The 24,572-nt window shown below is 47.1% G+C and overlaps 2 protein-coding genes across 7 annotated transcripts in view; one reads left to right on the forward strand and one right to left on the reverse strand.

Moving 5' to 3' along the window:
• APBA2 (amyloid beta precursor protein binding family A member 2) overlaps positions 1-9,335 on the forward strand; it is a 103,783-nt gene extending 94,448 nt beyond the window's left edge. For all 5 annotated transcript variants that reach the window (XM_083475706.1, XM_083475705.1, XM_083475709.1 and 2 more), the window contains 2 exons: positions 4,890-5,030; positions 7,911-9,335. In XM_083475706.1, the coding sequence (XP_083331832.1) occupies positions 4,890-5,030; positions 7,911-7,982 (213 nt within the window). In that variant the 3' untranslated portion in view covers positions 7,983-9,335. The remainder of the gene's footprint in view (positions 1-4,889; positions 5,031-7,910) is intronic.
• Positions 9,336-10,493: 1,158 nt separating this feature from the next.
• ENTREP2 (endosomal transmembrane epsin interactor 2) overlaps positions 10,494-24,572 on the reverse strand; it is a 190,445-nt gene continuing 176,366 nt past the window's right edge. The window contains exons 6-11 of one of the 2 annotated variants that reach the window (XM_083475764.1): positions 18,066-18,229; positions 17,296-17,431; positions 16,210-16,249; positions 14,068-14,625; positions 12,476-12,804; positions 10,494-11,125 (exon numbers count right to left, since the gene is read on the reverse strand). In XM_083475764.1, coding sequence (XP_083331890.1) covers positions 10,946-11,125; positions 12,476-12,804; positions 14,068-14,625; positions 16,210-16,249; positions 17,296-17,431; positions 18,066-18,229 — 1,407 coding nt within the window. In that variant the 3' untranslated portion in view covers positions 10,494-10,945. Of the gene's footprint in view, positions 11,126-12,475; positions 12,805-14,067; positions 14,626-16,173; positions 16,250-17,295; positions 17,432-18,065; positions 18,230-24,572 lie in introns of both variants that reach the window. The other variant, XM_083475763.1, reaches the window with a different exon arrangement.

Consider the following 24,572-nt stretch of genomic DNA (forward strand, 5'->3'; position numbering starts at 1 on the left):
AATGCAATATTTAGCTGAGGATAAAAGGCGAGTGAATTTTGCACATGGTGGAGAAAGTTGACAGATACATTTCTCCCACTGGCATAATGCACTTGCCCAGGGAGCTCCCATGGAGCTGAGTGTCAAAAAATTCAGGACAGACAAAAGTGCTTCTTCACACAGTGCATAGCTAAACTACAAAATCCACGCCTGTAGGATGTGATGATGACCATTAGCTTGGGTGGCTTAAAAAGGGTTAGAGAAATTTAGGAAGGATAAGGTTATCAGGGGCAACTAGTCATGATGGCTGTATATTACCTATGGAGTCATCATACCTCTGAATAGCAGTTGCTTGGGGCAACAGTCAAGAGTGAGGACTGTTGCTTTAATGCCATCCTTGTGAGCTTCTCAAAAGAGACACCTGGCTGGCTTCTGTGGAGCTGGGAGAGCTCAGTTGGTAGAGCCGGAGGCCCTTAATCTCAGGCTCATGGGTTCACGTCCCACATTGGGCTAAAGATTCCTGCATTGCAGGGGCTGGACTAGATCACTCATGTGGTCCCTTCCAACTCTACAGTTCTGTGATTCTAGAACTAGATGGGTCTTGGTTTGATCAAGCAGACAGACCCTTCTTTGGTTATTACGATGACTTCTGCAAATAGCTGATTACTAGCCATGATATAGCCCAGTTCAGTCTCCTTGTTGAGCAGCAGTGAGTGAGGACTCTTGCTTCACAGCCTGCCTTGAGGTCATCCAGCAGACAGCTGGCCGCTGTGGGAACAAGAGGCCCTTTCCATATTAGCCAGCAGTCCTGCTTGTAGATTCTTTAGAGGAGCCCTGATCTCAAAGAAGTTCATGCCAGCTGGTATATTTGGAAGTCACCTAGTTGCAGCAGCAGGTTGCTTTCTGAATAGGTTTCCCATAAGGCAGTACCACTTTAACTGGGGTTTGGTACCATCTAGTGGCTGTTAGGCATATTCACAAGTGGCCTCAATGCCACCCTGTTCAGTGAATGTCTAACGCAGGGCATAGCGAGCACTTTTGAAGGCAAAACAGAAGGATCCACTTTGCCCTGAGGAGCTTTGCCCTGAGGAGTAGGAGGATTTCTAAAGGGTGAACCTGGAGTATTAGAACGTCATCTGACTGAAATTCTTTTCATATAACTATTTCAACGCATTATATGTAGGGCTACTTCTGAAAACAGTTCAGAAAGTTCAGGTGGTTCAGAAGTCAGTGACCAGGCTGCTCACTGGGACAAGACGGTTTGAGCATATTACACTGATCCTGGTCCAACTGCACTGGCTACCAATTAGTTTCCAGGCCCAATTCAAAGTGCTGGTTTTGACCTATAAAGCCCTAAATGGCTCAGGACCACAAGACCTCGAGGCCTGCCTCTCCCCATAAGAACTGAGCCAGACCCTTCAGTCCTCACCTGAGGCCTTCCTTTGTGCGCCTCCTCCATGAGAGGTCCAGAGGGTGGTAACATGAGAAGGGGCCTTTTCTGCAGTGGCTCCCTGTTTGAGGGATGCTCTCTCCAGGGAGGGTCACCAGGTGCCTTGTATCACATATCTTTAGGCACCAGGCAAAAACTTTCCTCTATAGCCAGGCCTTTGGCCTTTAACCATCTTTGGCCTTTTAGAAGTGAGCGAGATGTTATTCATGTATTTCTTTTTCCTCTTGGCTTTAATAAATCTATGTCAGGGGGTTTCTCTGTTCGTATGTAAGTTGCTTTGGTTGAACAAATTTTAGCAACAACAGCAGCAGCAGCAGCAGCAATATGAAAAGGAATGCCTGTGTTGCAATTCTCAGTATATACTGAGATTTGTGATATTTCTGTCTTTTGCATTGTGTGATCTCATTCCATACTTTCTACCTTCCTGGGTTTTGTTTTTCACATCTTGCATTTTGCTTCTGATGTTGTTGTCAAACATTACTGCTGCCTCAATTTTACCTTGGCAAGGACTTTGTTTTGAATAGAGTCTAATGTGACGATGGGGATCCCATGGCCCTCCAGTGTGGCTGGATTGCACTCCCCCTTCTCTGACCATTGGCCCTGCTGGCTGGATTCCAATAACAACAACGTCAACAGGGCCACAAGTTTCCTATCTCTGATCTGATATACTCAAATAATGATAATTGCATGTATGCATGTTGAATTTCAAATGGGGAGCCAACCTGTGAGCATCTATTTACTGAAGATAAAGGTGTGAATTTACCTAGCTGAGTTTTTATGTTTTAATTCTGTGACTCAGACCTCTTCCATATAGGCTGTGCCCTTGGGTCTGCCCTGGGCTGCATCCCTGTGCAAGAGGGGCCAGCCCTCAGACCCTCACCCAAGATAAGGCCTTAGCCCTCACTTTGGGCAAGTTTGCATAAAGCTGACATGGAGCTGCCTTCCCCAAGCTGAAGTCCTCCAGATGGTTTGCACCACAGCTCCAATCAGACCCAGCCAACCCAGCCTTAGAGCAACAGAAACCTTTCTCAACCTTGGCTCCCCAGGTGGACTACAACTCCTCTTATCCCTGACTGCTGGCCCTTCTCACTGGGGATAATAGGCTGAGAAAGGCTGATCTAGACAGTTAAGAACCCACGAGGTTCTTAAGAAAAAGGGAAGATTGGGTCAGTGCTGTAGTGGGCATTGCCAGAACCTGGGGCAAGGCAAGCATTGCAGCTCCTAACCCTCTTTTGAACATTGTGCAGGAGGCAACAGATATATTTCACTGCACCCCTGTGGCCGCAGCTGCTCCTCACAGAGGTTGCCTGCTGGTTTCTGTGTTCCCTCTCTCATCACAGTGAGCTCCCACAGCTTCTCTGTGTTGCCATTGCAGGGTGTGTGTCTTGTCCAAGGACACATGCCGGGAGGGAGGCCCCAGGGAAGGACCAGCGTAGGCCAGGAAAAGTCTGGGCTCCAGCCAGCAGGAGTTCTGCCCAGGGGCAGGCATCCCTTCACCGGCCACTGCAGCTCTGACGGCCTGGCTAGCCTCCCCCTGGCTCCGGAAGGCAGCAGCCAGGAGCTCAGCCATGCAGCCGCTGCAAGAGAGCCTGTCATGGGGGCCTGGGTTGCGCCCCCTCAGAATTCTGCTCCTGGGGCCACAGCCCCCTCACCCTATGCCATTTGATTGGGCATATATTAGCATATGACATTCGTATGGAGCAAAAGTTACCTTTAGTGAAATGAAGCGTTGCTTTGATTGGAAGGCATTCAGACCAAGTATGAAGTAAGAAAGCTGATGCTTATGAAGGGAAGCACATTCTTGATGGAGAAAAAGAGTTCTATAGCTCGAGGTAACTAACTAGTTGGAGAAATAATGAAGCCATGCATGCGCCTGTTCTCAAAAGATGCAGCCGAGGTGCCCTTGCACCACGAGGTCCAGAGAAGTGTGCAAACGGCAAGAACTTAAGAAGAGCCAGCTGCTGGATCAGGCCCATCTAGTTCTGGATGCTGGATTCATTCCCATCTTAAACGGGACCTGATGAAACCCTCGCCCCTGTGAACTTAATGCTGTCATTGTGTACACATTTGACCCAGAGATGAAAAGTTGTTTGGGATCTCTTTGGGAATTTTCAGCAGATAGCCCAGCAGCTGAGGGATTGAGACGGGGGGGGGGGGGGATCTCACCACAAGAGCTTGGGGCATTTCCTGCCAGCCAGCCAGCTGTGTTCATCTTAGGTCCGTGAAGCACAGTTGGACCCCCTTTCCTCAGGCTTGAATTGATGAGTTGGCTTCTTGTCATCTCCAGCTGCTGCTTTCGGTCTGTTACCACTAACTGACCTGAAAGTAATTCAGGGCTGTTGATGCCCAGCCTAAAGAACAGGGAGCTGTTTCAAAAGTTTTCTGCATGTCACCCCCACCTTTCAACTGTGTTGTGCTATGTTGCAAACCTTCCTTGCTAAATAAACCGAGGAGTCAGAAAGAGATTCCAGGTCCCAACTTGGAGGGAGAGATAGATACAGTATTTAGCCTGAACAGCAAACCTAGCCTTGGAAATTAATCCCTCACGGTGGTCTAGAATCTGATCCTCTGGTTCCCAAACATTTTCAGGAAATCCACCTCCTTGGTTCCATAAACTGTGCTTCCCATTCTACCCTACAAAAAGGCGTTATTGAGAATAGCAGTCTGCATGAAGGGAGATACTAACACAATAAAATTCAAAGCAGTAACAATTAATTGCATATTTATTCAAACAATTCAACAAAAGGGGGAAAAAGAGCATTGACAGGTATAAGGCTAGGAGACCATTTCCCCCCCAACCTGGGCCAAAACTGAAATAAAATGTTTAGAGCAGTAGTTCGCAAAGTGGGTGGGTGGGGCAGTAGGATTCCCTAGTGGGTTGCTAAGAGGTGGCAGTTGGGGGGCACTGGAGGTGTAAATAACAATAAACTTTTGAAAATCTGGTAACACTGGATCACGTTCCATTTCCCACCTCCTTCCCAAAGCCCGGCTTAAGCCGGCCCCTCAAGGGGAAGAGGCTATTGATGGCCATTGGCCATGGTGACTATGCTCCGCCTCCGAACACCAGTAGCTGCTCAAGGGGAAGAGGCTATTGATGGCCATTGGCCATGGTGACTATGCTCCGCCTCCGAACACCAGTAGCTGCTCAAGGGGAAGAGGCTATTGATGGCCATTGGCCATGGTGACTATGCTCTGCCTCCAAACACCAGTAGCCTCAAGCCACTAGAGGGCTCACTATGTTTGGGTCCTGCTTGCAGGTTTCCCACCAGGATCTGGGTGGCCAGCGTGAGACCAGGGTGCTGGACTAGGTGCACCATTGGCCTGATCCATCAGGGCTCGTCTTGTGCATTTTCATCTAGGCCCAAGGGCAAAAGCTGATGACCTTCCTCCTAGTTCTGCAGGACACCTGGCACAACCTTAAAAAAAGAATGTGAATCTCTCTCCCTCTTTCTCTCTCCAGATCTGCAGTCTGATGCGAGGTGGGATAGCTGAGAGAGGTGGTGTCAGGGTTGGCCATCGCATCATTGAGATCAACGGTCAAAGTGTCGTTGCCACGGCTCATGAGAAGATTGTACAAGCTTTGTCAAACTCTGTGGGAGAGGTGAGGCTTTCAGAGCAGAATATTTCCCCCCATAATAAAGGACTGTGACAGATTTAGTTTCTCCTTGTTGGAGGAAAGGGAAAGAAAAAGAATAATTTGTGTTCCAGGCTGAATCCAAGATGGTGGCCTTGCCTGTTTTTCATCTAGTTTTCCAGAAAGTTTGTGTGTTTGGAGTGTGTGTGTGTGTGTGTGTGTGTGTGCGCGCGCGCTTTAAAAAAGAAAACTCAGATACATTATTCAATTTCAGTGTTAGGGGAGAAAATTAATCAAGTATTGGAAATCAGTAGATTCATGCATGAAATGCACAATGATCATTTGTCTTCATACGTTGTGGTAGTTTGATGAATTGGCATTCAGATAGTTGACTGAAGAGAGCAGGCTTGTAAAACAGGCATGAGATGTGTAAACATTTGTCAAGATCTAAAGAGAAATCGGAAACTGGGAATTTCAAGGTAGTGTGCTGGAAGGGAAGAATTTATTTAATCTGTTGTCCCTATCGTAAGGTCGGCAGTTCGAATCCCCACGGCGGGGTGAGCTCCCGTCGTTCGGTCCCAGCTCCTGCCCACCTAGCAGTCTGAAAGCACCCCTAAGTGCAAGTAGATAAATAGGTAACACTTTATAGCGGGAAGGTAAACGGCATTTCCATGTGCTGCGCTGGTGCTGGCTCGCCAAAGCAGTTTCGTCACGCTGGCCACGTGACCCGGAAGTGTCTTTGGACGGTGCCGGCTCCCGGCCTCTTAAGCGAGATGAGCGCGCAACCCTAGAGTCGGACACGACTGGCCCGCACGGGCAGGGGTACCTTTACCTTACCCTATACACACTAATTTGAGTTGCCTTGGAAGCAACATCCACCCCTTGTCCCATCTCTGTCTCGAACATCAAACGAATGCCCTTCTAAGTATAATGCCTGCATACCATCCTTATGGGAGGATTGTAAGGATCTGCAGAAAGAAAGTATGTCAGGGAGAGGGCAGAGCTAGCAAGATTTCTGTGTGCAGGGTGTGGTTTCATTTCTTTTTGCATGCCAACACATTCAGACATTTGAGCCCCAGATTGATATAAGGAACCCCAGAGAGGCAGCATTCTTACGAGGGAGGGGTCCTTCTCTAGAATTATTTTTCTCTTGTGATTCTTATTGTTTACCACATTTAAATAGCTGCCCTGGGTGACTTACAACATAATGTTGAAAACACAATGTACAATACTTAGTTTAAAAAAGCAATTCTAGGGTCACTAAGCTCTAGCCCTGAACTAGTTCCAAAACTAATGTATTTTACCCTTTCTGGACAAGCACTGAAAAGTTAGTCAGACGCTGCATGTGTACTACAGCCCTTACCTACAACTGGTATTGGAGCGTCTTTCTTTCAAGTCACCCCCAGATTGTAATTTCTGTGCTCATGATAGGTCTGTAGGAAGACTTGCTTTCCATGTGCAAGGAGATTGTGCTGCCAAGGTATTTTCAAATATCTGTGCTCACCACTCCCCCCCCAAAGTGCATTCTGGGTTGGTATGACTGAGTTGGCATAGACAGGAGCCCCCCCCCCAAATGTTTGAAATGCTCTCCAGTAGTCAGCGATAAGAACGGGACATATGTCTTTTCAGTTTTCCACGTCCAGTTTGAGGCACTATTGCAGCCAGTTTCTGGGAGTCACACGTGGGGAGGCTAATGTTGCACTCAGATCCTGCCTGTTTATTTAGCTAGCAAGATTTATATGCACCCAATGAAAGTAATGATAATCTCTGAGCAGTCCACATCAAGTTTATGCACTTCCTAGGGCCTCTGGTGAACCACTGTGTGTACATGATACTGGGCCTTTGGCCTGATACTGCAGGACTTTTGTGCTTTTAAGAACGCCTTTTCTCTTTTTGACGTCTTCTAATCTCGAATCTTGTAATTTAATAATTTATTATTTATATGCCGCCCATCTGACTGGGTTGCCCCAGCACAATACATCACACCCTAAAAACTTCCCGGAACAGGGCTGCCTTCAGATGTCTTTTAAAAATCACACAGCTGTTTATCTATTTGACATCTGGTGGGAGAGTGTTCCACAGGATGGGAGCGACTACTGAAAAGGCCTTCTGCCTGGTTCCATGTAACCTCACCTCTCACAATGAGGGAACCATCAGAAGGACCTCCAACCTCCGTGTCCAGTCTGGATGATGGGAATGGAGATCCTCCTCCAGGTACACTGGGCTGAAGCTGTTTAGGGAGGTTCGGAGGAGGACCCTGTGCTGTTTTGCAACCTGCTTTCGAAGTGCCACTGAGAAGACAGGCAGTGACACCTTCCTCCTATGCCCTCACTGCCCTTGACCTCACTTACCAACACACATAAAATCCTATTGGCAGTGGTGACCCATGTGATTTTGGTGATGACCTTACGGAAGCATGTAAACAAAATCACATGGTGCACTGCAGGGGGACCAACTATAGGCAAATGAAGGCAAGAACATGCCGGTGAAGAAGGATGGTGAGTTAGCCCCACCCACCCCTAATTTGTTTGGCTGTGTTGATGGTGTTGCTTTCAGACTGAATATTGAAATTATGAACTGTTTGGCACAGCCCTGATCCAGGCTGCTGTTGTTTGGATATGGTTTGATGCTTGCTTGTTTCTCAGCTGCTTCTCAGTGGACATCTTGTCCTTGCCTTCCTTTGTCCATACCGGTGGTGTCTAATTCTGTTGGCTATGATGCAGCAAGTGATTTTGTTTACAGGCATCATTGATGTCATCAACACAATCACAAGTGTCACCAGAGCTTGGTTTCATGGCTCCCTGGTTAAGTGAGGCTGAAGGCAGTGAGGGCAGAGGAAGAAGATACAGTCACATTCAACACAGCAGATCTTAACCGCTGCCAATTCTCTTCTCGTCCACTTGACAGATTCATATGAAGACAATGCCCGCAGCAATGTTCAGGCTGCTAACAGGACAGGAGACACCACTGTACATCTAACTCTCATCAAAAGAACTGAATGATCCCAGCCATTCTAGAACCTTCAAGAGGAATTTTTGTATTTTGTAGGAACAGAAAGGGTTTGAACCAATTCGTGGATATATTCTGGAACCTCAACAGATCCAGCTTCTTTGCCTTTTTCTTCTCCATTTCTTTCTCTTTTAAACAACATTTTGTTGCCAAAAGATGAATCTGTTACTTATGGACCAATAACCAACTGACACCACCTTTCCAATACATGGAAGTATTTAGCAACATCATCTACAAAGCCCTTTCCCTGTGGAAGCTGGCAGCATAGGGCGGCATCCACCACAAACGCCCCCTGTGCAAACCCCACTGGTGTGTTGTCTGGGATCCAGCTGCAGGCAGTGGGGCCTGCGCCATCCCTCTTGCTGGTGGATTCTGCTTGTGGCATTTATTTGAACACTGACTGCGGCATGCCCGTCCCAGGTATGCACGCCTGCTGCTTCTAAGCAATGTGGCAAAACTGCCTGTGTAATTTGAGGAGATAAGTGAGGGCAGGCCAGTTTCGAAATGACCAAGAATGTATGCACTTCTGGTTGGGGCTGGGGTTGGGGGTGGAGTGTTTGATGCTAATCCAATGAAAAGCTACTGTTGTCCTTGGTATTCTTATTGACAAGTGTAACGTGTTAACAAGTTTTGATGAAACGTGACTTTAAGTGTGGAACAAGGGGTGGGGGCTGGTGGGGGTGATGGGGAGGAGGAGGTTTTTTAAAAAAAACAAAAACCCAGATGCAAAACAACAAAAGACTTGCCGCAATATAAAGCTGGATATTTATTTAGATCAAGTAAATTTATGGTTTTTTAATGACTGAAATTGTTCTTATGGATTTGCATATGGGGTACATGGGGTTCCTAGTTTTTAATACCCCACAACCTTCCATCTATTCCTCTTTGGTTGAACTTGAGTTTACTACCAGAAAGCCATGTTTAAATAGTTTTAAGGTCAATCCTGTTTCCTTTTTCTTGTTTTTTTTCTGAGCCAACATGTGGTCTGAATGTAAATGATGGCTGCAAATGGGGAAGTCATCGCCATCAACAGTATTAGAATTTGTGGAGATGATAAACCGAGTACTAGTAATGTTGTGTTCATTATGAGATAAATGTCAACTGATGTAACCTTTTTTGTCTTGATTTCTCTCTCTCTCCTTTTGGCCAAGGCCTTGAAAAAAACAATAATACACTGTGACTAAAGAAGCCTTACATGCAGTAACAGAAAAGCTTTAGGATTACTGTAGTTCAAGGAGTAACGCCGTAGATCTCTTGTTGCATGCAGGTGACCCTAGGAGAGAAATAATCTAGACTCGCTAATAAATTTGGAGTAATAAAGCACTGTGGCTTCTTTTGTTTGTTTTTGAAGTCTACTTAGTGCAGGGATAGAAAACCTTCAACCCACAGGCCAACCCCCCTCACCCGCCTGTTCACTTGGGGGTCTGGCCAACAGTTCCCACCAAGGGGGTTCTGCCTCTGTGTGGGGAAAGGTCCCCCACCCCTCGCTTAGCAGGTGCGGTGACACCAGGACCAGCTGGTGCGGCTGGTGGCACAGCTCCTGTCTCCTCCAGGGGGATTTGTGCAAGAGTGCCATGGCGTCTTCCAAGAGAGGCTGGGCAGAGCGCAGGCTTCAGCCACTGGGGCTTCATCTTGAAGTGACATTGCAGAAGGAATTTCCTGCTCACCATTCATCTTCCCCTCCAGAAATCAGCACTGCAGATTTTGAGGGAGTGCGAGTTAGCTGAATGCTTGGGCTTCCACTGGAGGTCACTGTAGTTTCATAATAGCAGAGATGAAAAAGCATTTTCAGAGATGGCAACTTTTGGCATCTTTCTGAGCTGATACTGCAAAGAGATCCTTGGGGCTGGTGCTGTAGCAAAAGAGGCAAGGAGCAAGAGAGGGGCCCAGGAAGGCGCTGCCGTCTGTTGAATGAGCTTCTCTTGCAGCAGGGAGGGTGCAAGTGTTCCAGCTGCATAAGCGCTGGATGAAGAAGTGCTCAAGGTCTCGCACAAACGTTCCTGCTTTCTGGAACCACTCCCAAGCCCCATAGGACAGCTCTGAACTGAGCACTGGTTCTGGTTTGGTCCACAACTGCCAAATAAAAGGGGCATGAGCTCAACCCCCCCCCCGCCCGTGAATAAGACACTTAGCTTTCCTCAGGGATCCAGATTGTAACCTAGAAGAAGAGGGCACTCCAGATGTTGCCAGACCATGGACTGTGGCCAACACAGTCACTGGTCAGGGATGACGGGCATTGGTCCAAGAGTAGTTAGTAGTTACAAGTGCCCCATCCCACTATCCTGGGTTCAATCTTAGAATTGTCAATATCAGTGGAGCAGAAATATCTTTAAAAAGGGGAAAACAGCACATCAGTTAGCCCCAAAAGGGGGGGGACACACATAGACAATAAACACATCAAACCCCCTCCCCCAGAAACCCAACAGAAAATCCACATATTGATTGCAGAAAATCAATTCTGGAAGATGCAGTGTCCAGAAATACATTTTTTCTTTTTTCTTTTTATTAAAACACTGTTCAGAATTAGTTAAAACACTTTTGAGGTACAGTGAATAAAATACAACTTCTAAGTTGTAAAGCAGGGTCATCGCAGCTTGGCAACAGGGGGGGGGGGCGGTGCCCTCCAGCCCCAAGCATGTCCTTCAAAACTTTTAAAAACAACTTCTTTGAATGAGAAAAAGTATGTGTCTGTGTTTGTTAAATAATAAACCAATGGTCTTTTGCAAAAGGAGCCCCTTCAATAGGCAGCCACAGGACCCGGGGCGCTGTGCCACTGAAAGGTAAGATCCAACGCCGGACCATGAAAGGAAGACTCTTCAGGGGTGTCTGTTGGGTTTGCTTTGCCTTTTAACGCCCCCCCCCCGATGCTGGGCTCCCCCAGAGGCCTGCAGTGGAGCTGGAATATTCCTCTGTGGAGCAGCCACAGTACTTTGTCAAAGGATGGTTTCTCGACAGACTCCGATTAAACTGTGTGGTCTCTCTAAGCTGGGGCCAACGTGGGCCCTGCGTAACAAGGCCACCGGAGAGCTCAGTGCCCCACAGCTCTGTAGGTGGAGGTCTTCCTGAAGCCGTTTTCTTGAGGTATCCACATTCTGTCGGGAGCTCATGATCACCTGCAGAGAAAGAGGAGAGGCACAAGTTGAGAGCAAGGAGGAAAGCGAGATACAGAGCAGAGCCAGAGGTGGGCAGACTGCAGACTTCTGGGACGGAAGGTTACGTTACTTTTTCCTTTATTCATATTCTGCCTTTTGGACCCACAAAAACACTAAGAGACAGCAAAAAAAGTACTTAAACAGAAGCTCCGCCTTTTAGGGGTCTGAGGCAAGGGGTGGGGCAAGGCAAGTGGAATAGCTTGCCCCTGGCGGTTCCAGCAGGCGCTTGTAGCAAAATGTGCTGCTGCTTTTTAAAAAGCTAGAACCTCGAGAGCCACCGCCTGGTGCAAAATGGGGGGGGGGGTACCTGGGTGGTGGAGCCGGATGCAAAATCGTGGTTCAAGGAGTCAAGCCACTTTGCTGGCACTTTGTGGGGTGCACCGTGGGATGACCTGCACCCCCAAATTACCTCTGAGTCCCTATAGATCACAGAATTGTGATCTTTATTCCCTAGCCACAAAATCGTACAAGTGTAAAAAAATAAAAAGTACACCGATCAAAACATAATGAAAACAGAACATAATCTGGTGCAACATCCAACATCTTAGGAAGGTAGGAAACTGGATGGTGATGAACTACAATTCCCATCAGCCCCAGCAAGTGTGGCCAATGGCCAGGGATGATGGAAGTTCTTTTCTCACCTTCATTTCAGTTCCCCACCTACTTTGCCTTGTGTTCTCTGAGATGGTGGCAAACCCTCCCCCCCAATTTCTCCCTGTCAGTTTACTTTTTCCATGCCTTCCAGCCTGTTTTTCCTCATTCTGCCAGCCCTGCCTTTCTACATCCTACTCTCCTCTAGTGTGTGTTTCTCTCTGTGTGAAGATGCAGGTCCTGCCCCCCCCCCCCCGGGCTGAGTCCCTGCCTTCCTGAAGCTTCTTGTTGAGTTTGTGACTGCTTGGCAGATAGTGTGGATGTGCATCTATGAGTCCCTGTGTCTGCCTGCCTGCCTTTTCCTATGCCCGCCCCCCACCTCTGCTTTGCTGGCCTGTTTGGTACCATCTGGCCACATCTGTAATGTTGGCACTGCCATGCAAAAGGGCTGGGGCATTCCGCACATGTACATGGAATCTGCATCCACTTTGATACTGAGCTCAAAGCAACCTAACTGTGACTAGTTTTGATATCAAATTTGAAAGTAGCAATTTCGCAGAGATCCCTAATCTGGAGGGTGTCGGCTGCCCTCTGCCTGCCCTGGCCATTGCCTTCGCTCTGTTGTTCCCCAGTGACTGGTATCCAGCAGCAAACTGCCATGGAACAAGGAGATTCTACCATGGCCGTCGCTACCCAAACCAAAACGTTAAAGCTGCCCACCTGGTCAATGATGTTTGCACTGAAGATGGCTTCTTCCATGTGCCGCTCGTCAGACTTGATGACCGACCGGATGCTGTTCACCACATGACGCACCTCCGGGGGAAGGTTGCAGTTCGAGTGCTCCAAAAACTTGGCCACCAGGATCTTCGTGTCCTTGTAGGCTTGCAGGTCCACCAGAGAGTGGGGACGCTCCTTGCAGATGGTCTGGAAGGCCTTTGGCTTCCGGGAGCGTTCAGCCTTTTTGGGGTCCCTCAATTTTCCCACTGGATGGAGCTGGTTTCTGGAGTCCTGATAAGTAGAGGCAGCCACGTGAGGACCAGAGGCAGGAACTAAAACCGAACGGGAGGAGAAATGTTATGAAGGCGGTGGGGAGAAACAGCGCTAATTCAGACACAAGGCCCACAGCGCGTTCAGTGGGTCATTGTTACCACCACCAGTGCCTATAGACAGAGCCAGCCCACTCATGAGACAGATGGAAGCAGCTGCTGTGGGCAGCAGAATCCAGGGGGGGGGGGGTGCGAGCTCCTGCTGCTGCCGGGGCTGAGCTCTCCTGGGACTTTGTGAGACCTCGCTGGAAGCTAGTAAGCGAGGCATTGGCAGGGTTGGGGGCAGTTGGGCAGCACCTTCCCATTTCACCTGAGGCAGCACAATGAGACAGGCACCCCCCTGGCTGTATAAATCATTGTTCTGATATTATAATAATTGTTCTGATTGTTCAATGCCTGCCCTGTCATGATCAGTCAGCTCTCTAGGCCTCTTTGTGTACTACCCATGCAAAGGGGGCACCACATGGGGGGGGGGAAAGCTGTGGCCTTCTGCCAGTGGTCCATCCCCTGGTATCACACATTGCACACAATATATGCATATATAAGAGGAATGCACACTAAATGCTGAGGCTAACTTGAGAACAGAAAGAAAATGAGCCTTCAGTGTCATTGGTCCAGTCCTGTGGAATGCTCTGCCACTGGATATTCAGCAGGCACCTTCTGTGCTGACTTTTAAATACTGGCTGAAAAGTTTTCTTTTCTGCCAGGTCTATGCAGCCAATTAAGAATACATTCTTTTAATATGGTTTTTAATATGGTTTTTACTGTATGGTTTTATGTATTTTTGCTGGAAACCAGTTTGATATTTTTAATGAAATAGTTGTCTATTAAATATTTTTATAAATTAATAAATAAAATGCTGACAACATTTTTAAAAATGCTAACTGATGCATTAGTGGCAAACTGAACTTTAAATGGAAAAATGAAAAACAGAAAAGAGAATGCAGTGTTGACAGGTGTGTTCACCCCGCAGTCCAACAACATCTGGAAATGTTATGTTTGTTTGTTTAATTTATAACATTCAGATGCCACCTTTCCTCCCAGGAGCTCCAGGAAGCACACATCTTTCTTCTCCTCCCCCTTTTGTCCCCAGAACAACCTTGTGAGGGAGGTTAGGCTGAGAGGGAGTGACTGGCCAAAATCCCCCTGGTGAGCAACACGCCTGAGGGGGGATTCAAACCCTGGTCTCCCGGGTCCTAGCCTGGCACTCTAACCACTACACCGCCACTGGCTCTGTTGACCAGCATCTCAGCAGGCGACACTCACCTTCAGGGGCAGACGAACATGACAGAGGGTCACTAGTGGATCGGACTATGCTGGAAATCCTGGTTTTCCTCGTGCGCTGTTGGGCCATCCTCTCTGGGCAGCTGTGGGGCAAACTGTTTGCAGGCACTGAGCAATGGGCATGGTGAGTCTGTGGCCCAGCGGGTGGGATGAAGACCCCGCAACACATCTTCCGTGGCTTCTGAGGGGGTGTGGTTTTGCATTCTCTGACTGAGCTGCGTGAATCTCTCCTGGAGGCAGTGAAGTTCTCTGAGGAACAGTCTGAGGAGCGACGGCGGGAGCAGGTCTCGGGCTCCTGGCTGGCCTCGTCGCCTGGGGAACCCTGGGAGCGAGTCCTGTGCAGCCCACAATGGATGCTGTAGTCTAAGCTGGAGCAGCTCCTATTTACGGCACCTTTGTGGGTTGCATCGTATGAAGAGAAGTCCGTGGAAAGGAGGGACTCCTGGACTTCCAGGGAACAGAGGTCCTCTGAGGAGTAGCTGAGGTGCTCAGGGGTGTCAGCTGCTTCAGAGGCCACGTGGGAAGTGCTGTCTGCCGAGGCTGCAAAACAGAGCCGAGTCAGAAACTGCTGCAGTGCCACTATTGAGCACAGGCCAACCTGGTTTTATGATACCGTCAAAAATGCAAAGGGAGAATGAAATGAACAGAGGAGTAGTGTCATAAAGTGCCAACCTGGTTTAAATCAGCTGCACTGGTTGCCAGTTCATTTCCCGGCTCAATTCAAGGTGCTCAGACTTAAAGCCCTAAATATTCAGACCCCAAATTCAGGCCCCAAATATCTGAAAGACCCCTTTTTTGCTAAAGACCCTTTCAGGTGCTGAGCTCAGCAGAGAGGGGTCCTCTTGGTAGTTCCTCTGTCCTCATAGGTTCAGGGGGTGGCAACCCAGGAGAGCCTTCTCTGCGGTGGCCCCTACGTTGTGGAACTCCCTCCCCACAGAAGTGCACCTGACACGTATATTATACAGCTTTCAGAGAATGCTGCAGGTGCACCTCTTTACCCCACCCCTTACATTTTTTGGAGCCACCTGCCTTATGACTGTAAGTTGTTTTCAATTGTTTTTAAATTGTGTTTTAAAGCTGTAACCCACCCTGGGCTGAAGGTACTGCAACACTCTTGATCATTATGTTTCTCATGTAGCCCTGAATCCTAAAGCCTGGGCTCTAACAAGAAGCCCTTGCTCCTTTGGGTGCTTCACTTGTTTTCAGATAAACTTTCCAGATTTCTTAAATTCTTGGGAAACTCTTCTATTTTCCTTCATTTGTCTAGTGGTGTTCTTCCTACAAGCAACTCTCCATGTCCTCTTCTAAGGAAAACCCCAAGGAAGGTTAAATGAAATTTTCCCTTATTTGGAGCTGGCTGGCATGTGCAGGCGCATCCTTTGACGAGCGCAAGATAAAGCAATGAGTCCCACACATGAATGGACTGGTGCAGATCTAATGCAGCAATGAACCTCTCTTAATTGCCTCTGATTTTGTGATTTCAGCTGCCAGGTACAGTATCATCATCATCATCATCATCATCATCATCATCATGTTATTTGTACGCTGCCTTTCCATGGTAAAAACCAGAGCTTTTTTCCAGGGGGCACTCAAGGGCATGCAGTACCAGCACCTCTTTTTGTGGTTGTCAAAAAGTGTGGCACTTACTCTGACAACTTCATGGTGAGTACAGGCACCTATTTTTCTAGGAAAAAAAGCACTGGTTCAAACCATGGTCAAGGCAGTTTACAACATGAAAAGATTTACATAATTACAAAACATTACAAAAATAGTCATAAACAAGAAATAAAACACTTCAGAAAGTACACAGCCAAATTGAACAATGGCCACATAAATCACAATAAGATCTAAAAATAAAGATACAAAAAAATAATATTGACAACACCCCAGCCCAAGTGTCTGCTCAGCAGCCTCAGCTTTTGCAGCTGGAGTCAGTCTGGGCCCGCCTTCCCCAGACCAGGTGGAAAAGCCCTGCAAGGCAGGGAGCAGGTCTTCCCGGAGTCACAGCCAAGGTGGCCTGTGGTCACAAGTATAGGCATCAAAGTGGGCACGAGCCCTGTGCCAGTGAATGAGCAGTGCATAGATCACCTTGGCTGCTGAAGCCTGCTGTGGTGTTTCTCTCACCCAGACTGGGCTCTGTGACTTGCTGGTTCACAGCGGTGACCTGTGAATAGCAAAGCAAAGAAAAGAAAATCAGGAGCAGAAGCTAATGGAACCAGAGCATTCACCATCAAAGAAATCACTCGAGATTTAGCTGCTCACAGCCCAGTCTTGTGCATGTTGATTTGGAAGTCCCATGGAGCTATGCTGGATCCTGAACCAGCATCTCTGCGGTCATATGCTGACACCAGACCCCGTCCCTGTGCCATCTCCAGGCCGATGGAGCATGCTCTGCAGGGATCTCACTGCTCCATTGAGCCCTAAGGGGCAGTCAGAATTCCAGTCCAAGATGGTGAACATGGAAGCAGGAGAGTCTTTGACCCAGTAGGCTTTTGCCTCTGGTACTACCCACTGTTGGCCTGTGGCCCTCAACAGGAAAAAGGTTGCCCATCCCTGCTTAGGTTGTTGCTTGCCATCTGAGGAAAGGGCAGCAGCTCACTGGGAGAGCATCTGCTTCGCATGCAGAAGGTCCCAGATTCAATCCCTGTCTAACTATTCCTGAAGAAGAGTTGGTTCTGATCATGTGATTTATACTTGCTCCCCATTTGCATGGAATTACATTAGCCTTCCTCAAACTGTCACCCCCCCCCCAAACTCCCAAAATGCCTGAGCATTGGTCATGCTGGCTGAATCTGATAAAAGCTGGGTTGGGCAGGTTGGGCACAGATGAAGAGTGATCAGATCCTGAATTCCTTGAACCCTTCTATCCCAGCTTGATCACTGAGATCCCCAGCAGGAGTGTTGTTGGTCATTCCCTGAGCTGGCTCAATGGACAATCAGAAATGGAGCCTTTAGTGTCATCGGCCCAATCCTGAGATTCAGGACACCTTCTGGGGCAAGTTTCAAAGGCCTCCTGACTATGCAGGCCATGAAGAAGACATCTTTCCACAATAGCTACCTGATTTCTACTTTTAACTTATTTTGTTGTACAGTGTTATAGTTTATTGCTGTAAACCACTTGGATTTTTTTTATTAAAAAATGACATAGCAGTATATGAATAATTTTTAAACAAACAAACAATCAATCCTCCCACTAGTGGTCTCTCTCACCTGATTGGCTGGGCTTTGTCCAATAACTGCTTCATAGGGAGGGGGCAGCTCAGATGGATAGAGCATTCCAGGGCTGTTGATGGCAACCTCGTACAAAGCGCCAAAGGGTGAGTGAGGGAAGTCCAGGTGGAGCCCTCTAAACAAGCACACACACAATGACAACAATAATCAGCGATAGAGAAAGCCATCAACAACTGGGGCTTTAACATTTAATCAACAAATCAGTTCAATCAATTAAATCAACTTTTGCTCAGATGAAAGATGTGACCTGATTAATTGGATGGCAGACATTTCTATAAAAAAAATCTGATTTCTTTTTGAAGGCAACTACTTCTTAAAAGTGCAGAGGACAAGCAACCCCTTAGCAGAGGCACCTCCCTTTCGCTCACCCACAGGAGGGAAAGCCTCTTTCAAGATTATTCCTGCTATGATGAATTTGGGTCACCTAAAGACAAAAGATGGCCTGCTTCTTGCAAAGGCATGACGATTTACACTGTACTCAGTGAATTAACCAAATGTTGTAGGATTTATCAGCTAAGACTTGTTTTGAACCTATACAATGAATGAATGAAAATGCTGCCTATTTGAACTGAGCCTGCGGCTCCCAAGAGTGCCTTGCTATCTTTCAAAGCCAGCAGCAGCCCTGGAAGAATCCCTCTTTGCTGTCTGGGGCCTGGGACAGGGCAGCAGACCAAGAACCCTTTGCTGAGTACCAGCTCATTCATGTCTCTTGTGTGAACGGTTAGTCACAGGCTAAAGAAATCATTTACCTTTGTGCTTCTATCACAGGAGTGCATGTGTACTCGGGTGGGTAGTAGGGTGGGGGTGGAATTGGAGGGATGAACTCGTCAAAATCCAAGGTCTGGTGCCCCAAGATAGTCCCATGGGGCGTCATACAGTCAGGGTTGGCAGAATGAGACCTCTGCGGCAGGAACTGTGTGATACAAGCAGGAGATTCAAGGTGCATTAGGAATAGCACTCAGTAGGTTCTAGCAAGTTCATACAGCAGGAGGAAGCACATCAGCTGCTAGTCAGAGCAAAAGGCAAAAGCACATTTCCAAAGAACACCCGTATACGAGTCAGGAATCACTGCATAATGTATGTTAAGTTCAGCATTAGAGGGAATGGTACCTCCTTCTAATTACTATGACACACAATCAGCATCGTTATCTTCATCATCGTCGCCCATTTATTTGTAAGCCCCTTTTCCACAAGATTTGGCTGTAGAAAAAAGCAGTTTACAAAAAGATAAAACAATAATATTATTAAGTAACATTTACAACAATAATTTAAAACATACAAAAAGTAAAAATACTACAGCAGGTTAAAATTCACAGCAGCTTTCTAAGCACCTGAGCAGACTTGTCTAAACAAGAACGTTTTGAGCTGGCACTGAAAAGAGTAGAGTGAAGGCGCCTGCTTGATCTCAACAGGCAGGGAGTTCCAAAGTGTATGTGCTGCCACACTAAATGATTGAGTTCATACAAATGCAGAAAGGGCATTATGAGGAACCTGTAGTAGTGCCAATTCTGCCAAATGAAGCACTTGAGTGGGCACAAGTTGGGTAAAGGTATCTCATAGTTTAGAGAGAGAGAGCGACAAAGAGAGGAGAGGAGGGAGGGGGAGTCTAGTCTAATCTAGTATATATTTTAGAAAACGATTTGTCCACTTGTTCCCTACGTTCAGCCACCTCTAGAGATATCATTGCCACTCTCAGCACAAGGGATCCTAAGGTGGGGCAGTGGTCTTTATTGGCTTTTGAACTCCGTAAACCATACTACAACTAATCCAGAATGCAGCAGCTAGACTGTTGACTGGGAGTGGCCGCCGAGACCACATAACACTGGTCTTGAAAGATCTACATTGGCTCCCAGTACATTTCCGAGGACAATTCAAAGTGACCTTTAAAGCCCTAAATGGCCTCGGCCCAGCATACCTGAAGGAGCGTCTCCACCCCCATCGTTCTGCCTGGACACTGAGGTCCAGCTCTGAGGGCCTTCTGGCGGTTCCCGCACTGCGAGAAGCCAAGTTACAGGGAACCAGGCAGAGGGCCTTCTCGGTGGTGGCGCCCTGTGGAACGCCCTCCCATCAGATGTCCAAAAGAAAAACAACTACCAGACTTTCAGAAGACCTCTGAAGGCAGCCCTATTTAGGGAAGCTTTTAATGTTTAATAGAATATTTTCTTTTAATATTTTGTTGGAAGCCGCCCAGAGTGGCTGGGGAGACCCAGCCAGATGGGTGAGGTATAAATAAATTATTATTATTATTATTATTATTATTATTATTATTATTATTATTACTACTACTACTACTACTACTACTACTACTACTACTATAAATCATGACGGCAGACCAAAACATGACTTTGGATTAACTATACCCATTTTTGGCAAAGGCTTGGCTGCCTCCCGGATAGCACCTCCAAACTCAGCATGAGGGTTGCTGGGGTGCAGGTAGCAGTCTTTGTCACTGATTGGACATATCAGGACAGTGATTGACTTGGTATATCTCATATAGTATTTATACTGGGTTTTTACAGTTTTAGCTTAGAGGTGCTTTCTCCCATAAGGTATGCAGTGCTAAGTAACTATTACTCCACTGTATTACTTATTTTTCTCTTTTTGTCTTTCTTAATAGTGAGTGCATGGACCTTCCCAGGAAATTGTAGAAACCAACAATATTGTGATTTTTAAATGGATATTGTAATTTGTGAATTTTGACTTGTCACACAACAACAACAACAACAACAACAACAACAACAACAACAACAACAACAGCTTATTATTTATACCCTGCCCATCTGGCTGAGTTTCCCCAGCCACTCTTCCGACTTCCGACAGAGTCTTCTATCTCATCTTGGGAACCCTCATGGCAAGTTTGGTGATGATATCACAAGAGGTGACCAAACCTATACTAAACACAGGTTGTGTCACACCAAACATTCTGTCCAACATTCTGGTCACCACCACCTTGATTCAAAATGGCATCCACCAGTCAAGTGATGACAACGACCACTGCCCCACCTCGGGAACCCTCACCCCAGTATCTCGAGAGCCATCCAAATACCGTATTGGCCCAAATATAAGCCACACTCCCCCCCCCCCCAATTCTGATAATGCAAAGTTAGAGTGTGGCTTATATCCGCAACCTTAGGCAACCCTGCAAGTACCACTGCTGCGGATGGAGGAATCATAAAAGGGGGAAAGTCGCCAGGCAGCCTGTGCACCACCCCCAAACACCGCTGCTGCAGCCGAAAAGTTTTTTAGGGTGCCACTGCCTCCCACCCGTTACAGGATAGATCTTAGCGGGGGGGGGGGGGGAGCTGAGAAGTAAGCGCGCTGCAAACCAGCTGGGAAGTGGGTACGCCACACTCACGCCGCTGCAGGTGGACAACCACAAGGGGAGAGCACCAGGGAAGAGCGCTCATCACTTACCTGCGCCGGCAATTTTAAGGGAGCGGCTTATATTTGGGTATTGTCTTTTTTTCTTTTTACCTCTTGAATTTTAAAGGTGCAGCTTATTTGCGAGTGTGGCTTATATTCAGGCCAATATGGTACGCAGAGGACAAATTCCCCTAAAATATATAGTAGAGTCTTCCTTATCATTTTTCTCAAAGTTTGTAACTGTTTTCTCTACCTATGTAACAAAAAGGAAATAAGGTCATATTTGATTAAAAAAAGAAGTGTGTGTGTGTGTGTGTGTGTGTGCGCGCTCTCTCTCTCTCTCTCTCTCTCTCTCTGCTGGCTCCAACATCCACTCCCTGCTCCCTAGGTAACACATGCCGTTCTTGACCTCCGCTCTCCTTGCCTCTTAGTCTTCCTGACACCAGTGGTGCCTTCAGACTGCTCACCTGGCTGCAAACCTACCTTTCACTCTTCTCCTCTCTACTGTTTTGTCTGATTCCTTACCTGATTCCACAGCTTGCCTTGCCCCCAAGTCTGTCTCCACATTTTCCCCAGATGTCCCTATCCTTCTGGGACTCAGTTCCTAGGCCCTCTGGGTCATTTGAGACCACTATTCCCTTCCTTCTGGTAGAAAAATTATGTGTGGCTGTTAAAAAGGAAGTGTTTTGTAAGATTAAGCCGCAGGAAGCGCCAATAACTTTCATCCTGCACCCTAATATTGCATTCCTATTTCTAGAGCTGTGAAATTAAATCCCCATGAAAGTGTTATAAGAGTTATAAATCCTCCACATTTTTTGTGAACCGAGTCTCTGGATCCCTGATATATATTCTGAATTTAAGATATCACTTCCATAAGAAGTGCTGGAAGTCCAGTCTCTCTGGGAATTATGAGGCAACTGAACAGATTGTTGGCTCTTGGCTTGATTTCTGGCTCACAGAGGTTTCAGGAAGGCAACACATTTCTGCCTGTGGCAGGGTTTTGCTTGAGCCTGAGAGTTTGGCGTAGGGTGCAGGCTGTGGGTTGCCTTTGAATGAACAGTGCACAGATAATTCCTGTGCCTGAACACAACACGGACCTATTGACTCCCAGGCAGAGAGAGGCCTTTACCAACACCTGACGCTTCATCTCTAGTGGGAGATGCTGGGGAGTAAATTTGGGACCTTCTACACACAGAGCATGTGTTCTGCTACTGAACTATGGTCATCTCTACCAGAAGATCTGTTGATGAATGTATTCAAAAGTAGAAAACTGAGAGGCAGGCTGTTCAGTGAAATGGAACCTAATGAGACCCACAATGAATTATTATTATTATTATACCTGTAGCTGACAACAGAAACTATACAGTGACCACATACCATCATTAACTTCCTCTTACATTTGCTGATGGATACCATTGCTGGAACTTTTACAAGAGGTACTATGTCAAGAGTGCTTTAAGTCAGAGGGAGGCTGTGACAGTCACAATAAACAGCCCAGCATCATTACAGTCAATGGTATTCTCGTAATCCAGACCTTGAACACAGTCCTTCAAACCTGGAGGTGGGGATGAAGGAACAGGCAGCACCCTCAACGGGAATATCCTGCAACTGAGGGAGGAATCATAAACTTCCCCTGGCCTGGGGCCCTCTGGACTGTGCAGGGCTACAACTCCCATAATTCCTGGCCTTTGGCTATTCTGGCAGGGGCTGGTGGGAGTTGTAGTCCAGCAACTTATGGAGGGCACCAGGTTGGAGAATGCAATGTGACAGCAATATTTTGTCACAGGCTCCTCTTGTTAATTCCTACTTCTCAAGATACACTGAGCAAGTTTACCATATAGTTCAGGTGAGTCTCAGAAGAAAATGAGAAGTAATATTCCTTGAGGCTTGACAAGTAAGTTTAAACTAATCCCACTTCCAATCCTACGTTAAATTTAAGCCAAGCTTAGCAAAGGGTGTGATTTCTGGTTCAGTTCATGCCTTCAGATCAGCAGGACATTAAGCGACAGACCCAGGATACCACAAGCACAACTCGTAATTTAAGGGCAAAGAATCGATGCAGAGGGGATTACTGAGCATGCAGGTCGTAAAGACAGAAGGTGACTCACGAAGCGTGGAAAGAGATTGGATGGCCGTGATGATATATGCCAGTTTCGTGTTGCTAAGGCGTAGAACCGCTGACAGAGGAAGAAGGGTTGGCATTTAGGACTGATTATGTGAACCACTAAGGCAAAGGAGGATCCTCATTTGGTGAAAAGGTAGAACATAAACAAAAATCTTAGAATTCTAGGGAGGGTGCTGTGGTGTTTTCTTATGAATCTGACTTGTTAACTTTTAACTTGACTTTCATGCTTTCAATTTGCATGAAAGGACCCTTTGCCCTTGTAAGCTGTGTGGGCTCTGCTTGAAACCTGCCATGAGCAAGACCTGCTTGGCCCAGAGCCCCTTCATCTCCTCCACGCTGGAGAAGGGGAAGAGTGGATGCTTGGAACATCTGTTTCCCACAAGAGGGAATGTTCCAAAAGAAAAGGATGCTCTCACTAACTGTTCTAAGCGCCTGCGAGTGCTTCTCACAAGGACACTTGCTTGGAACATGCACAACGGCTCAAGCTCATTTTCATAGGAAATGGAGGTATCTCCTTTATCAGCACTTTTTATCATGCAGCAAAAAGAAAAAGAAAGAAATGCAGAGCAAAAACCTGTAAAGGTATGGATAAGAAAAGCAACTGTACTTGACTCAGCAACACCCCCTACCGCTCAGCATGTTCCTTAGCACACACGTACACACCAGTCTCAGAACTTTTTCTACTCTCATTCCCATCAATTATTGAGCTGGACCTTTAAAACTACCTTGTTAACAACAGAGTTTATAAATGGGCCAAAAAAAAGCCATCGCCAAACAATTCCCTTTTCTTCTTCCCCTGGCTGATTCACACTTGTGTTGCTGTTTGATGTGCAGCACATAAGCTGTATCAGAGCAGAGCAAGGCTGGCCAATGTGGTGCCTTCCACATTGCCCTCCAGCTGTCTTTGGATTACAATTCTCACTATCCCTAACCATTGACCAGGCTGGCTGGGCTGATGAAAGCTGGATTCCCACAACAGCTGAGAGGCATCATGTCAGATACAGTACCGTATTTTTCACTCTATTGGACGCACCAGGCCACAGGACACACCTAGTTTTTAGAGGGGGGGGAATCGAGGGAAAAAATATTATTCCCCCCCCCAGCCCCAAAGAGCCACGGACAGGCTACGCGCTTCCTCTTTAGCCTTGAGCAGCATCTTTAGCCTTGCACAAAGTGATGGATCGTGCCCGCTGTCCACCGGGGCTGGACTAGATGACTCCTGGGGTTCCCTTCCAACCCTGCAATTCTGTGACCTCGGAGGTTGTTGGGGGTCACCACCACTGGAGGCTTTTAAGCAGTGGTTGGGGGACCATCTGCCTGGCGTTCTTTAGCTGTGATTCCTACATTGTGAGGGGGCTGGGCTAGATGACCCTCGGGTGGCCCTCCCAACTCTACACAGTCCTACACTTCTGCGGCAGGAGATCCACAGCCACTTCACACAATGCCCACTCCCAATTTTCATTGGAGAGACATGTGGCTTCACTGTCTAGGTAGGTACCCCCCTACCTGCCACTCTTCCCTCACCCCACTTCAGCCGAGGGAATTCCTGCCCAGAGAAGCTCCCAGGTGAGGCAAGGGTTAAGATCTACCTCTGGTAAATGGCTTTGTATCCTCCCTCTTTCCCTTTTCTCTTCTTCTTCTATGCTAGTTCCTTCTCTTGTGTTTTGTTTAATCTGTTTTTATTGTATACTAAAATAAAAGCTGCAGAGTTTCCTGTTTTATAATATTCCCCCCCTCCAAACTAAAACGTTAATCTAGATAAAAACAC

The sequence above is a fragment of the Podarcis liolepis genome (assembly GCF_965112155.1).
Source record: "Podarcis liolepis genome assembly, chromosome: 14".
NCBI classification, from domain to species: domain Eukaryota; kingdom Metazoa; phylum Chordata; class Lepidosauria; order Squamata; family Lacertidae; genus Podarcis; species Podarcis liolepis.